At 39.8% G+C, this 14316-nt stretch overlaps 1 protein-coding gene across 1 annotated transcript in view; it reads right to left on the bottom strand.

The window, feature by feature from the left end:
* Nucleotides 1-14063, bottom strand: part of LOC124876915 (sodium/potassium/calcium exchanger 3) — a 46868-nt gene extending 32805 nt beyond the window's left edge. Inside the window, exon 1 of the mRNA XM_047379971.1 lies at nucleotides 13563-14063. Coding sequence (XP_047235927.1) covers nucleotides 13563-13665 — 103 coding nt within the window. The 5' untranslated portion in view covers nucleotides 13666-14063. The remainder of the gene's footprint in view (nucleotides 1-13562) is intronic.
* Between the last annotated feature and the right edge of the window lie 253 nt (nucleotides 14064-14316).

Below are 14316 nucleotides of genomic sequence, written 5' to 3'. Positions count from 1 at the left end.
CCTCAGTAGTTTATCTTCAAGTGGATTTCAGTTACTACAGGCTTTTGGGAAGCAACAGCCCAGAAACTTCCCTCAGATAGATCTGCCTCACCATTCCAATTATGGTATAAAAAACACAGTCATCCTTTACACCACCCACAGAGATCCTTTCCTTAAAGGCCATAAAGATAGAGTGATATTTATTATACTCTTCGCCACACCGTGCAGTATTAATATGAAGCAGTTTGTCTGTGTGTCTGATGCATTTCATGATTGCCAGGCGGTGTAGTGTCTCTTTGTACCTCACAGCTCAATGAGCCCGTTTTACAAGGCCAGAGGTCAGGGCCGGGAAGAGACCTGAGGGCTTTCATGTTGAGGCATCAAGAGGAGCTCGACTCGTATACAATTCAAATAGGATTCTGCAACAGATGGCTCTGCAGCATTTTCACATTTCTAATTTGGTCAGGTCAACTACAAATACATCTTATCTAATGGTAATAAGGTGAGCACAGAACGTCTTATTTATTCGGCTACCTTTTTTAGATTCTAATTTTCAGAACAATCTGAACTCACAGAGGAGAGTAACTGACTATTTGGGATCAATAGTGGATGAGTTACTCCGTCCGTTCGTCAGAAATAAATGTTCTGGCTCCAAATACTGTAGGCTGCTGGCTTTCTGAGTAGCTGGCTTAGAGAAAAAGCTATTTAAAGATGTTCCACTGGGAACATAGTCAGATTTTCCTTTATGCTAAATGATTATAAGATGCAGGCATTATCACAAGAAAGCAAAGACTTCAAGGGAAATATGTTGAGGAGTCTTTTACATTACACTCCTTTAAAGGCCCTCATTACTAAAGCTATAAGTTTGATTGTGCCTGTGAGGGTAAACAGTTTCCCTCAGGGGTCAGTTTACAGTGGGGAAAATAAGTATGTATCTGTAATTTTCATCGTAGGTACACTTCAACTGTGAGAAACGGGATGAGAAAATATATTAAAAACTCACATTGTATTATATTTAATTAAGTAATTAGCATTTTATTGCATAAAATATGTATCTGATACAATAGAAAAGGAGAACATCATATTCCGTACAGAAACCATTGTTTACAATAACAGATATCAAAAGTGTCCTGTAGCTCTTGGCCAGGTTTGCACACACTGCAGCAGGGATTTTGGAGCACTCCTCCATACAGATCTTCTCCAGATCCTTCAGGTTCGGGGCTGTCGATGGGGAATACGGACTTTCAGCTCCCTCCAAAGATTCTTTATGGGGTTCAGGTCTGGATACCTGCTGGGCCACTCCAGGACTTTGAGATGCTTCTTATGGAGCCACTTCTTAGTTGCCCTGGCTGTATGTTTCGGGTCATTTTCATGCTGGAAGACCCAGCCACAACCCACCTTCAATGCCCTTACCGAGGGAAGGAAGTTGTTGCCCAAAATCCTGCGATACATGGCCCTATCCATCCTCCCCTGAATATAGTCCAGTAGTCGTGTCCCCTTTGCAGAAAAGCACTACCAAAGCATGATGTTTCCACCTCCATGCTTCAGAATTGAGATGGGTGTTCTTGGGAATGTATTAATCCCTCTTCATCCTTCAAACACGGTGAGTGGAGTTTAGACCAAAAAGTTCTATTTTGGTCTCATCTGAGAACCAGGCCTCCTCTGGATCATCCAGATAGTCATAAGCAACCTTGAGATGGACCTGGACATGTGCTTACTTGAGCAGGGGGACCTTGTATGTGCTGCAGGATTTTAATCCATGACAGCATACTGTGTTACCCTTCGAGAGCTCTTTGGTCTTGTCCATGGTGGAGAGGTTGGAGTCTGATTGACTGGGCCTGTGGACATGTGTGTTTTATACAGGTGACAAGTTGAAACAGATGCAATTAATACAGGTATTAAGTGGAGGATAGGAGGGGTTGTTGAAGACAAACTAACGGGTTTGTGAGTGCCAGAATTGTTGTTGGTTGGTACGTGATGAAATATTTCTTGCAATAAGCAAGCATTTAAATATTATATTCTGTCTCTCACAGTTGAAGTTTATCTACGAAGAAAGCTACAGCCCTCTCTATTCTTTGGAAGTTAGGAAACTTGCAAAATCAACAGTGTATAAAATGCTTGTTTTCACCACTGTAACTAGGTCCCTCAAAAGGGGAAAGTGTTCAGATCAGTTGAGGCCCAAGTTAACAACGAACAACAAATGCCATTGGTGCTTGGTATCGGTGGGAACTGGACTGAGGAGAGTTGGCTGACATGATGCAGAGGAGGAAGGTGGACATACTGTGTGTTCAGGAGATGAGGTGGAAAGGCAGTAAGGCCAGAAGCTTAGGAGCAGGGTTCAAGCTGTTCTACCTTGGTGTGGGTGGGAAGAGAAATGGTGTAGAAGTTATCTTAACAGAGGAGTTTGTCAGGAATGTTTTTCAGATTGGGTGATGAGTCTGAAACTAGAAAATGTTGGTGTGATGATTAATTTTGTTTGTAGTTCTGCCCCACAGGTAGGATGTGATCTAGAGAAGACATTCTGGAGCAAGTTAGATGAAATGATGAAGAATATCGCCAGAGGTGAAAGAGTGATGATTGGCGCAGATCTCAATGGACATGATGGAGCAAGTTATGAGGAAGATGAAGAGGACAAAGTGGTTGAAGCTGAAAAGGGAAGGAAGTTGTGTGGCTGTCAGGGAGGAGTTGAGACAGGCTCTGAGTGGCAAGGAGGTGTTTCCAGATGACTGGACAACTACAGCTAATGCTATAAGGGAGACAGGTAGGACAGTACTTGATGTGTCTTCTGGAAGGAAAGTTGATAAGACTTATTGGTGAAATGAGGAAGTACAGGAGTGTCTACGGAGAAAGAGATCAGTTAAGAAGAAGTGGGACACTATGAGGACCGAAGAGAGTCGCCAGGGGTACAGGGACACTCAGCGTAAAGTGAAGGTAGAGGTAGCTAAGACCAAACAAGGGGCATACAGTGACTTGTATGATTTTGGGGGGACAGTTGGGACAGAGGTTGGACAGTGAGGACAGAGAGAAGGATTTATACAGGTTGGCGAGGCAGAGACAGAGATGGGAAAGATGTTCAGCAAGTTAGGGTGGCTAAAGTTCGAGATGAAAATGTACTGACAGGTGCAACGAGTGTGATGGGAAGATGGAGGGAGTACTTTGAAGAGTTTGATGAATGAGGAAAATGAGAGAACAAAGCGCAGTAGAAGCGATCATTTGGATCTGGAAAAACAGCGATCGGTGAAAAAGATTAAGAGTGGACTAGATTAAGGTTTTTGACTAGGCTGTTCAATGAAATCTTAAGAGAGTGAGAAGATGCCTGAGGAACAGAGGAGGAGTGTGCTGTATCAATTTTCAAGAACAAGTGAGATGTGCAGAGTTGTGGCAGCTACAAAGGAATAACGTTGATGAGTCACACAATGAAGTATGGTAAATAGTAGTGGAATCTTTCCTACCATGACAAAGTACTACAGATGCAATGTTTGCTTTGATGATGTTTACAGAGAAGTACAGAGAAGTTCAGAGGGAGCTACATTGTGGTTTTGTACATCTAGAGATGACAGGGTACTAGGAGTTGTGGCTTTGTATGAGGAAGGCTTGAGTAGCAGAGAAGTATGTCAGAGCGGTGTAGGACATGTATGAGAGTTGTAAGACAGTGGTGAGGTGTGCTGTAGGTAGAAGTGGGACTGCATCAAGGATTGGCTCTAACACCCTCTTGTTTGCAGTAGTGATGGACAGGTAGACAGATGAGGCTAGACAGGAATCTCTGTGGACTATGATGTTTGCAGATGACATTGTGATCCGCGGTGAGAGCAGGGAACAGGTGGAGGAAAATCTAGTGAGATGGAGCTTTGCCTTGGAAAGGGGAAGAATGAATGTTAAAGAGGAGGGATAGTGAGTACATCAGGAGAAGGAAACTAAGGCTGGAACTGCCAGGGAAGATGCATAGAAGAAGACAAAGAGGAGATTTATAGATGGAGTGAAAGAGGATATGAAGGTAGTAAGTGTGAAAACAAGAAGATAGGTTTAGATGGAGATAGATGACTCACTGTGGCAACCCCTGAAACAGAAAGTCGAAAGGAAAAAAAAAAGAACTACGTTGGGAAAGTTTTCATCTTGTGATGAGTTGTTCATTGCCTAGAATTTGTTGTTCTTCTAACTGGCAAATACAAACCAGATTCCAAAAAAGTTAGGACACTAAACAAATTGTGAATAAAAACTGAATGCAATGATGTGGAGGTGCCAACATCTAATATTTTATTCAGAATAGAACACAAATGACAGATAAAAAGTTTAAACTGAGAGAATGTATCATTTTAAGGGAAAAATATGTTGTTTCAAAATTACATGATGTCAACAAATCCCCAAAAAATTGAGACAAGGCCACTTTTACCACTGTGTGGCATCTCCCCTTCTTCTTACAACACTCAACAGATGTCTGAGGACAGAGGAGACCAGTTTCTCAAGTTTAGAAATAGAAATGCTCTCCCAATCATGTCTAATACAGGCCTCTAACTGTTCAATCGTCTTGGGCCTTCTTTGTCGCAGCTTCCTCTTTATGATGCGCCAAACGTTCTCTATAGATGAAAGATCTGGACTGCAAGCTGGCCATTTCAGTACCCGGATCCTTCTCTTACGTAGCCATGATGTTGTGATTGCTGCAGAATGTGGTCTGGCATTATCTTGTTGAAAAATGCAGGGTCTTCCCTGAAAGAGATGACATCTAGATGGGAGCATATGTTGTTCTAGAACCTGAACATAGTTCTCTGCATTAATGGTGCCTTTCCAGACATGCAAGCTGCCCATGCCACAAGCACTTTTGCAACCCCATACCATCAGTGATGCAGGCTTCTGAAAGGAGCGTTGATAACAACTTGGGTTATCCTTGTCCTCTCTGGTCCGGATGACATGGCGTCCCGGTGTTCCATAAAGAACATGGCACGGTGGATTGTGTTCAATGACAATGCTTTCTGGAAGTATTCCTGAGCCCATTCTGTTATTTCCTTGACAGTGGCATTCCTGTTTGAGGTGCAGTGAAGTTTAAGGGCCCGTAGATCAAGAGCATCCAGTAGAGATTTACGGCCCTGACCCTTATGCACAGCGATTGTTCCAGATTCTCTGAATCATTTGATGATGTTATGCACGGTTGATGATGATAACTTGAAAGTCTTTGCTATTTTACGCTGGGTAACACCATTCTGGTATTGCTGCACTATCTTTCTGCGCAACAAAGGTGGAATTGGTGATCCACTTACCATTTTGGCTTCAGAAAGACACTGACACTCTGAGAAGCTCTTTTTATACCCAATCATGTTGTCAATTGACCTAATTGGTCTTCATTATATGCTCAATTTCCTTTTTCCAGCCACTTATTGCTACTTGTCCCAACTTTTTGGGGATTTGTTGACGCCAGGTAATTTTGAAACAACATATTTTTCCCTTAAAATGATACATTCTCTCAGTTTAAACTTTTTATCTGTGATTTGTGCTCTATTCTGAATAACATATTTGATGTTGGCACCTCCACATCATTGCATTCAGTTTTTATTCACAATTTGTTTAGTGTCCCAACTTTTTTGGAATCCGGTTTGTAAAAACAACAGTAATAGAGAGGGGAAACCACATGAAGTAAATAAAGAAGTGCTGAATTGAAGAAGAATTTCCCAAATGCACCAACAGTGCCTTGTATCTATACCCCTTAACCACAAACAATGAAAGATGATTCACGGTCTTCAAAGGTTTTGACAAATGAAAATCTGGAAAGTGTGGCGCCTATTTGTGTTAACCACCTTATTCTCTTCATTTACTGTGATGCCCCTAAATACATAAACTCCAGTGCATACAACTGCCCTCATATTACATACAGTCCACCTGTGTATAAATGAATCTCAGTATAAATCCAGCTGTCCTGTGAAAGCAGAAGAGGTTTGTTAGAGAACATTACCGAGCAAAAAGCATTGTGAAGACGAAAGAATACAGTAGACAAGTCAGGGAGAAAGTTGTGAAGATGTTTTCAGAGGGGTTAGGTTATAACACAATGCACCAAGTTTGAACATCTCATGCAGCAGGATATCATTAATCAGGAAAGCAGCCAGGGTGTCCATGGTCAATAGGAGCTGCAGAGATCCACAGCTCAGGTGGGAGAATATGTTGACAACTATTTTCCAGACATTTTTGAAAACCACAAGAAGTCATGTTTAATATATGCCACAAGTCATGTTGGAGATGCAGGTGCAGTAGCAGGAAATAAAGGTTTCAGGTCTACATACATAACACTATGTGTGGCAGAAAACTAACAATGCACTTCTCCTGAAAAAAACATTCCCATTATAAAACATGGTGGGGGTAGCATTATGCAGTGGGGATGCTTTCCTTCAGCATGAAGAAGGAAGAGGGGCATAGCTGATGGAGAGATGGATAGAGCTAAACATTTACATGTCATATATATTTAAATATATATAATTCTGCAGAAGTGTTAAGACTGAGGTCAAGGTTAACCTTTCACCACAACAACGACCTAAACAATCAGCCTGAGCCACAATGTAACGATTTAAATCAAATGCCTGTTGATGTGTTAGGATGACCAATTAAAGTACAAACCTAAATCCAATTGAAAAGCAGGGGCAATGTTCCCAGGTGATAACTGCAAAAAAGAATGGGCAAAAAGTACACTCCCTAGGTGTGTAAAACAGATATGTAGTATTGAATCAGGGAAACTGAATACAAATACACACCCCTGTTTTTGATTTTTATCTAAAAGTTTTTTTAAAAAACCATGAAACATTTTTTAATTCTACTTATGTCATTAGAGTATCACATAAGATCTATGCAAACCTAATTTGTGGTGATAACCTGACAAAATGCGAAAACGTTCAAGGGTTATAAATATAAGGCACTTAAATTACTGTCTTGACTTTGACATTGACCTTTGACTGATACGTTTCACGTAACTGTTACAGCTATTGTGGTGTAGATAAAACTCAGGCCCAAAAATGTAAATACAGAAGAGAGGTCCCAGAACAACTAGAGATAAAATCAGATTTGTAGAGTTTGTATGGAAATAACCTAATCCTGTTATCAAAAGCTTAATGAAGACTGTATGGGGAGAAATCACAAAATCAAAGAACATCTTAGTATAACAGTGCAAAGCGTAAATAATTCCTGTGATAATTTTGCCAGATTAACAAAGTACTGTGGAATAATCTTTTTGTGATGCAGTAAAATAAGTCAGAAATCCTACAAATGTGCTTTGTTAGAGCACAGGCTGAACCTAAACCCCTTCATATAAATGATTTTTACTCTTTAAAACACTAATAAAACAACAAATTGGAAAAGGTAAAAAAAAATCAGCACAGTAAAAACATCTGTAGACTGTTACAGAAGGGGCATTTCTTTAAGATACGAATGTCTAAATCTGTTCCATTTTCCTGCTAATGGTTACTTTATCTAAGATGGGGGCAACAGTAATTTGCCACATTCTTTAACAGAAACATTGTTTAATGTTGTCAGCATGCATTCACATGACAGACCAGCTTCCTGAAGACAAATCTCAACTTTTTTTACTGCCCTCATAAGGAAAGGCTAGACTCCCTCTTAGCAATCGTCTCGTAACTGTGAGATCTGTAATGCTGGTAAGCGTGGTTCCATTTGAAACATGAGTCTGTAGACATTACTTCATGGGAACATTTGTGTTTAAGTCCAGTCATATCAGCTCTGCTTTCAGCCAGTTACCTCTGCAGCTCTCCAGATCTTTACATCAAACATTCAGTCACAGCGCCATGTTCATTTAAACATTCAATTTCAATTTCAATTCAGTCTCCTAAACATCTAAATAAATACTGTTTTCTCATATGTAAGAAATAATACAGATTTGATTTTCTTTCCTGGTATGACTACACAGGTAGGAAGAACATAGGAAGATAATTATCCACTGGGTTACAGTACACATTCGGTAAAGACTTATTTGTATATAAGACAAAACATTCCAACCATAGCGATCTACATAAATTAATAATAACTACAAGTGGTCTCAGTTAAACAACATAATTATCAAAGATGTGTTTAGAAATAGGCGTTTGAACAGAGCTGGCTGATTTTTTTTTTTTTTAGCTCGTTCTGCCCTGACCAGAAACCAGCTGATCAGAAACTCATAAATCGGCCTTTTTTTCCAATCATGAAGGCACCAAACCACAGCTCTACCAGGTCCTGCTGACAGCTACACTCTTCAGTGTGGAAGTGGCTACTGAGTAGAGCTGTGCATGTCAAACATGTCAAATCGCAATCATCATTGCAATAACCGTATGTGCAATATCACAATCACAAAGGACTTCTTTGATCTAAAATTTGGCAGGATATTAAATTCCAAGAGAAAATACATTTAATAGCATGCAGTAATTATGAGACATCACAAGCCTATTTAGCTAGAAGGTGATACTGTATCCCAAGGATTATACCTTTCTAAACACTATTTCCTGGTTGTTGTCAGCAGCAGTGCTGAAAGGTAGAGGACTGTTCAATTTTGATTTTTTACTGTAAAGTCCGTCAAACCTGTTGCATTTTTGTGTGTTCATTATTTAGTAAGGGAGAGGTCGATGGTGCCCCTGTTTCTGTTTCAGCTAAAGAAAAATGATTTAAACCAGTAAGGACATGCCAGATTTCAGAACCGTCATTAAAAGATAGTCCACCGAAGGGCAATGACCAATTCAGATTCAGTCTAACTGAATTTTACAATCTGTTCAGTAACAGACCATATTTAGAAATAATGCCCTGTGATCCAGCAGTGTGTTAAAAAAATTTACTACCTGTTTAACCTACCGGATACTTTACAGACCAACCAGGACACTAAGTTTCCAACAAAAGAGGAGGACTGAACACCATGGAGCAGAGCTATTTCAGACAGTGATTATACAGAGCCATTAAACAGTTTGTGGACTTATTTATGGTCTGCCAGATAGATGGCAGAGTAATAAATAATGATAGGCCATTTTGTTCATATTATGAAATAAACATTATTAATGTAAAAGGATTCATTAGCTAGGTTTCCATACACATATATGCAGCAGATGCACCAGAAATGAGTCCTACAATGTCAAGCGTTAAATCTCATCTGACTGCTTCCTATTTTAGCAGCCAAACATGAGACACACAAATCTTAAGAAAAACATTTTGATTCGAAAACGTTTCTAATGGACGTGTTCAGCAAACTTTAAAAACTTTTCTTGACCATTATGTTTGATTTAATATTTGTTGTTAAAAAACTAGGCATGTGATAGATTTATTTAATACGTGCCCCAGAAAAATATGTGACAAACTCTCTGAATAATATTTACAAGTAAAACAGAAGATATTCCCTGAAAGGTTCAGCTCTGGAGGCGACTTCTTCAAGAAGAAACTAAGGTAAACCCTAAACTATGATGAAGACATTATCCCTAATATAGTAATATAACTAATAAGCTCTTTCTTAACACGCGAATAACCTTTAAAAAGGAATGTATTTCTGATTACATTTTAATTTAACACACACAACTAAACTTGTGAACATTATTTTAGTTTTACAGAGCCTTCTAAAACAGTCTGTACTGTTCGCTTCAACTTTTTCAGATTTTGTCAGTAAATTTTATTGGGATTTTATGTAATAGACTAACTCTAAGTAACACATGATTGTGAAGGGGAAAAAAGATATATGGTTCTAAGTTGTTTAGTAATAAAAATCTGAGAAGTGTGATATGCCTTAATTAATAGTTTGAAGACCTACCTTTCACTGCAATTACAAATGCAAGTCTTTTCCAGCTTTACACTTTTAAAGACTGGCATTTTGGCCAATTCTTCTTTACAAATTTGCCCATACTCAGTCTGATTGGATGGTTGGCATCTGTAAATATCAATGCTGAAGTTTTGCCACAGATTGTCAATTGGATTTAAGTCGGGACTATAACTGGGCCATTCTAACACATAACTATTCTTTGATTTAAACTATTCTATTGCAGCTCTGGCTGGATGTGTAGTGTCATAGTTCTGCTGGAAGATGAATCGCTGTCCCCAGTTTTCTGCACCCTCCAACAGGTTTTCTTCCAGGATTGCCCTTTATTCAGTTCCATCCATCTTTAGATCCATCTTTCCCAGTTTTCCACCATACTTAGCATTTCGCTTGTCGGTCAAAAAGTCCAATTTTGGTCTCATCTGATCAGAGCCCTTTCTCTCTTCTGCTTTCTTCTTGGCACTTTTACATTCAGGCCAGTTCGATGGTTTTTACCAGTCATCAGACTCTCCCACCAAAGATGTGGATCTCTGCAGCTCCTCAAGAGTTCAACAAGTCTCAAAGTCCCTTCTCTAATGCTCTCCTTGGGAGCATTAATTAGAGGTGGATCGCCTTATCCTGGTGAGGTCGCTATTCTGTCATACTACTTCTACTTTCAGACGATGGATTGAACAGAGGTCTGTCAGATGTTCATAGTTTGAGATGTTGTGTTATAACCATCCCTGCTTCGAAGATCTCCACATCTTTCTCCCTGACCTATCTGCTATGCTCCTTGGTCTTCATGGTGCTGTTTGTTCACTAATGTTCTCTAACAAACCTCTTGGGCCTTCACAGAGCAACTGAGATTATATTGCACACTGGTGGACTCTATCTACTAATTAGACTTCCGAAGGTAGTTAGGTATTTTATTTAGAGGCGTCGGAGTAAAGGAGTCTGATTATAAATTTAAATCATGTACTGTTTCCCTTCCACTTCATAATGAAGCTACTTTGTGTTACACATTATACCCTAGCAAAATACCATTATGCTTGTGGTTATAATGTGACAAAATGTGGAAAGTTTAAGAGGAATAAACACTGTGCACTGTATAAAAACTATCAGGTTGATTAGATTTCTGGCTAGAATTACATTACATAACAAGTAATCTTCATCTGGAAGATTGAGTATACTGCACTGAATCTTTAGACAAAGAGCAAGCTTTCTAATCTGCAAACTCTAATCTGTGGTCTAGTTGTAGACCAGGTGGTTTGAGGAAAACATGTAGACAACTCTTATTCTTTTAAATACAGTTACATAAAGGGTTTTCTTTTTCATTGAGCTTCTATATGACTTGTCAGGAGGCTGACGCTTTTATGACGACATGCTGTTTCAAGGAAAATGAGACATTTTTACCTTATATGCTCTGCAGCAGTCTAAAGTTTGAGTACCTAAATGTCCTCTGGCATTTATTTACTGTTAACTACGACTGTCGCAGCTCCTGATGAAAAAAAAAGGCTCAGACATGGATAGCCATAAATGGCTACAAAAGCCATGTTAATGCAGACACAGCAGCATGTCTAATGTTTTCCAGTATTGTGCTGCCTGTCACCATTACAATCAGCAGACCACAAGCTTTGCCAAATGCTCTTTCCAAAGGTTTGAACCGAGCAGCCTTGGTCTGTGTTCAGAGAACCTCTTCAGGTTGATGGCACACTCATAATTTAAAGGTGAAGCATAAATATTAATGACACGGCTCATACAACAGGACACTCTTCAATGAGGGGATGGCACGCAGCAGAAAAGGAGGATGTAACCCAAATGTGAATTAAAACACTGCTCGCAGAAAGGGAAAAGTTCAACGATTTCAATCTGTGCACTCCACACGGGAAGCGAGGGGGAAAATGGTGCTGAAGCATCAGCTGAGGGTGTGTGTGTGTGACAGTGTGTGACCACATCAGCAGAGGCGACGAGAGGATGACGAGCTGGAGGAGAGTGAGGGGGTGGGGTGATGCCTTTAGGGGCATCTCTGCCACATTACACTGAACCAACAAATTTCCCTTGTTTTCTGCACAATGAATGTAGGTCTATGAAGAAAATGCTAACAGTGAAGATATCCGTCATTTTATTGTACAGCTACAAAAAAAAACATTCTACTAAAAAGAGACATTGTTTCTATGGAAGCTATAACATTTCTGGGAAAAATCATTGATAGATAACAGAAAACACAAATAAAGACAAACATAAAATAGGCACAATAACGTAAAGTATAACACTGCAGCAGTCTGGAGATTCTGCTTTGGATGGTAGTGGTAGCTATTTGTACCATCTGCACAATATATCGGATCGCATTTCTAATCACAATATCAATATCGTCTCAATATCGCAATCATGCATTTGGCCATTTTCATGGACTAGTGCTGTTTAATGCCCATACCTGCTTCAGTAGCTCCTAATATTATTCCAGCTCCACTGCCAAATAGGTTTATTGCCAACATTTAACAACTGTTCAGGTGTTTGAAATAAAGAAATTACGCAAGAACAGTTTGAACAGTAAAAAAAAAAATAATCGTACAGATTTGGTCCAAATTCAACACTAAATCCAGTTTCAGTGACTACCGCAGGCTCTCCATTATTCAATCCCCCCCGAACAAAATTCTTCATAAGAGATCACCTTCGCAAATCAGGTGCGGTCTCAGCCACACCTGATTTGATGCAACCAATCGAATGCTTCGTTAATTGTTTGAAAAATAAAAGCAATATATAATTATACTGTATATACTGTAGTATTTCGTACCATAAGAATCATGTACCGGTACATGTCAAGTCCTTACACTCAAATGACCTTTCAGCTTCCCTCACTAACCTCTGCAGGGCACAGTGTCTGCCATATTGTATATATATAAAATAAATCAAGTTATTTATCTGAATTAATTAAGATTTTTATGAATTGAAATCTCTGTAAAGCGTATTTTACCAGGTGGAAAACAGGATTATGTTGATCAGTTTGTTTGGGAGTAACTCAGTTTTTTTGATCTATTATATTTTATTATTAAAACCCACTCTAGATTTTTTTTTTTCTTAAAATGTGCCTTTAGCGTGACTACTCATAGTCAGTTTGTTCTCCTAAAGACAATACCCAGCATGCACCTCCGGTGATTGGATTTACACATGCCAGAGTTTGTGCCCGCTTTGTATGATCAACAATCTGTCACCTCCCTGCAGGGTGAACAGAGTCAATCATCCCAAGGAGCACAGACAGAGAGGCTGAGGGATGAGCTGCGGTTATGTTAGGCAAAAGGTAGAAAGATGTCATCCAGCAGGGTGTTAAATCTGAACTCTGCAGGTTCAGCTTGCTTTGAAGGTCCTTCCAGCGTTGGAAACCAATGTACACCCTGTCACAGGCCTTTTGATGACAGGATGTGGTTATGTATTCAAATGTGACATTTTAGAAAGAAGACATTGACTTCCTTCTAAGATGTCCACGTCATATAACAGGGATGAATTATTCATTATAACCACATTTATTTGTAAAAGTATACAGCGGTTTAACTATACTGCATTAATATTGAAATAACATAAATATGGGTGAATTGTATTTTATGATGTAAGCTTAATAAAATAAATAAATAATAATAAAAAAAATGAACAGATATGACTATTATTGTTAATATTATTATCATAGCACAACATGTACTTCTGGTGCTTTCTCTTGTCGCTTTTACTGCAAATACATTTTATATAGTATTTAGCGTAGTACGTTTCCATGCACTGCTTATTTCTAAATTAAAATACTAGTCAGGGTAAACTTGGGTTGTGGCGCCGCAGCTGTACTTCCTAATGAAGGTCTCACCTGGATCCTGGATGACCTGAGCGAGCCAAATGACAGCGACCAGCCCGACTCCACAGCAGCAGAACCGCTGGAAGGGCCCCCGGCGCCTCGCTGCCACTTTCATTCCTCCGCCGGCTGCATGTTCACCAAAAACATCTGTTGCTCCCTGTCTTCACACTTGTTTCACACTTTCTCAGAAGACAGCGAAGAAACAAAGCGCCTCCTCCCTCCTTCAGCGGCTTCTCCGAGAAGTTTGGTCAAAAAAGAAAAAAGAAACAGAAAATTTCCCCCCCTGCAAAGAAGAGCCTGATTTCCCCCACCAGCCCCAGACTTAGAGCAGGAGGTGCCGTGCTGGTAAACTCCACGGACCGTCCTCCTGGTTGCACAAAGCGAAGGGACGCGCCGACAGGCTCTCTGCGTTCATGTGTGTAGCTTGAAAGGTCGACAGCAGATCCCACACTGAGGTGCAGTTACAGGAGGCGGTCTGTTCAGAGCACTGTGTTCCTTCACAGTCTGCTCGTGATGTAGATTTCATGAGTGGCCAGCAGGGAGCGACAAAACTCAGGCTGCGCAATTCAAATCAAATCTTCATAGCGACACATGATAAACATGAAGCAGGTGCTTGGCCCCTACCCACCTTTTGTACATAAATGACGAACACATGTAGCGATGACATCCTGTAGATAACCAAGCACTATAAGAGGGTGCTTCCTTGTTCAACCTATTTGAAAATATGGATGTTTAATACCAGTTTCAACAATACTGAGATATTCAA

The sequence above is a fragment of the Girardinichthys multiradiatus genome, chromosome 11 (genome assembly GCF_021462225.1).
Source record: "Girardinichthys multiradiatus isolate DD_20200921_A chromosome 11, DD_fGirMul_XY1, whole genome shotgun sequence".
Taxonomy (NCBI): domain Eukaryota; kingdom Metazoa; phylum Chordata; class Actinopteri; order Cyprinodontiformes; family Goodeidae; genus Girardinichthys; species Girardinichthys multiradiatus.
The sequence above is the reverse complement of the archived record's forward strand: the minus strand, read 5'-3'. Positions and strand labels throughout refer to the sequence as shown.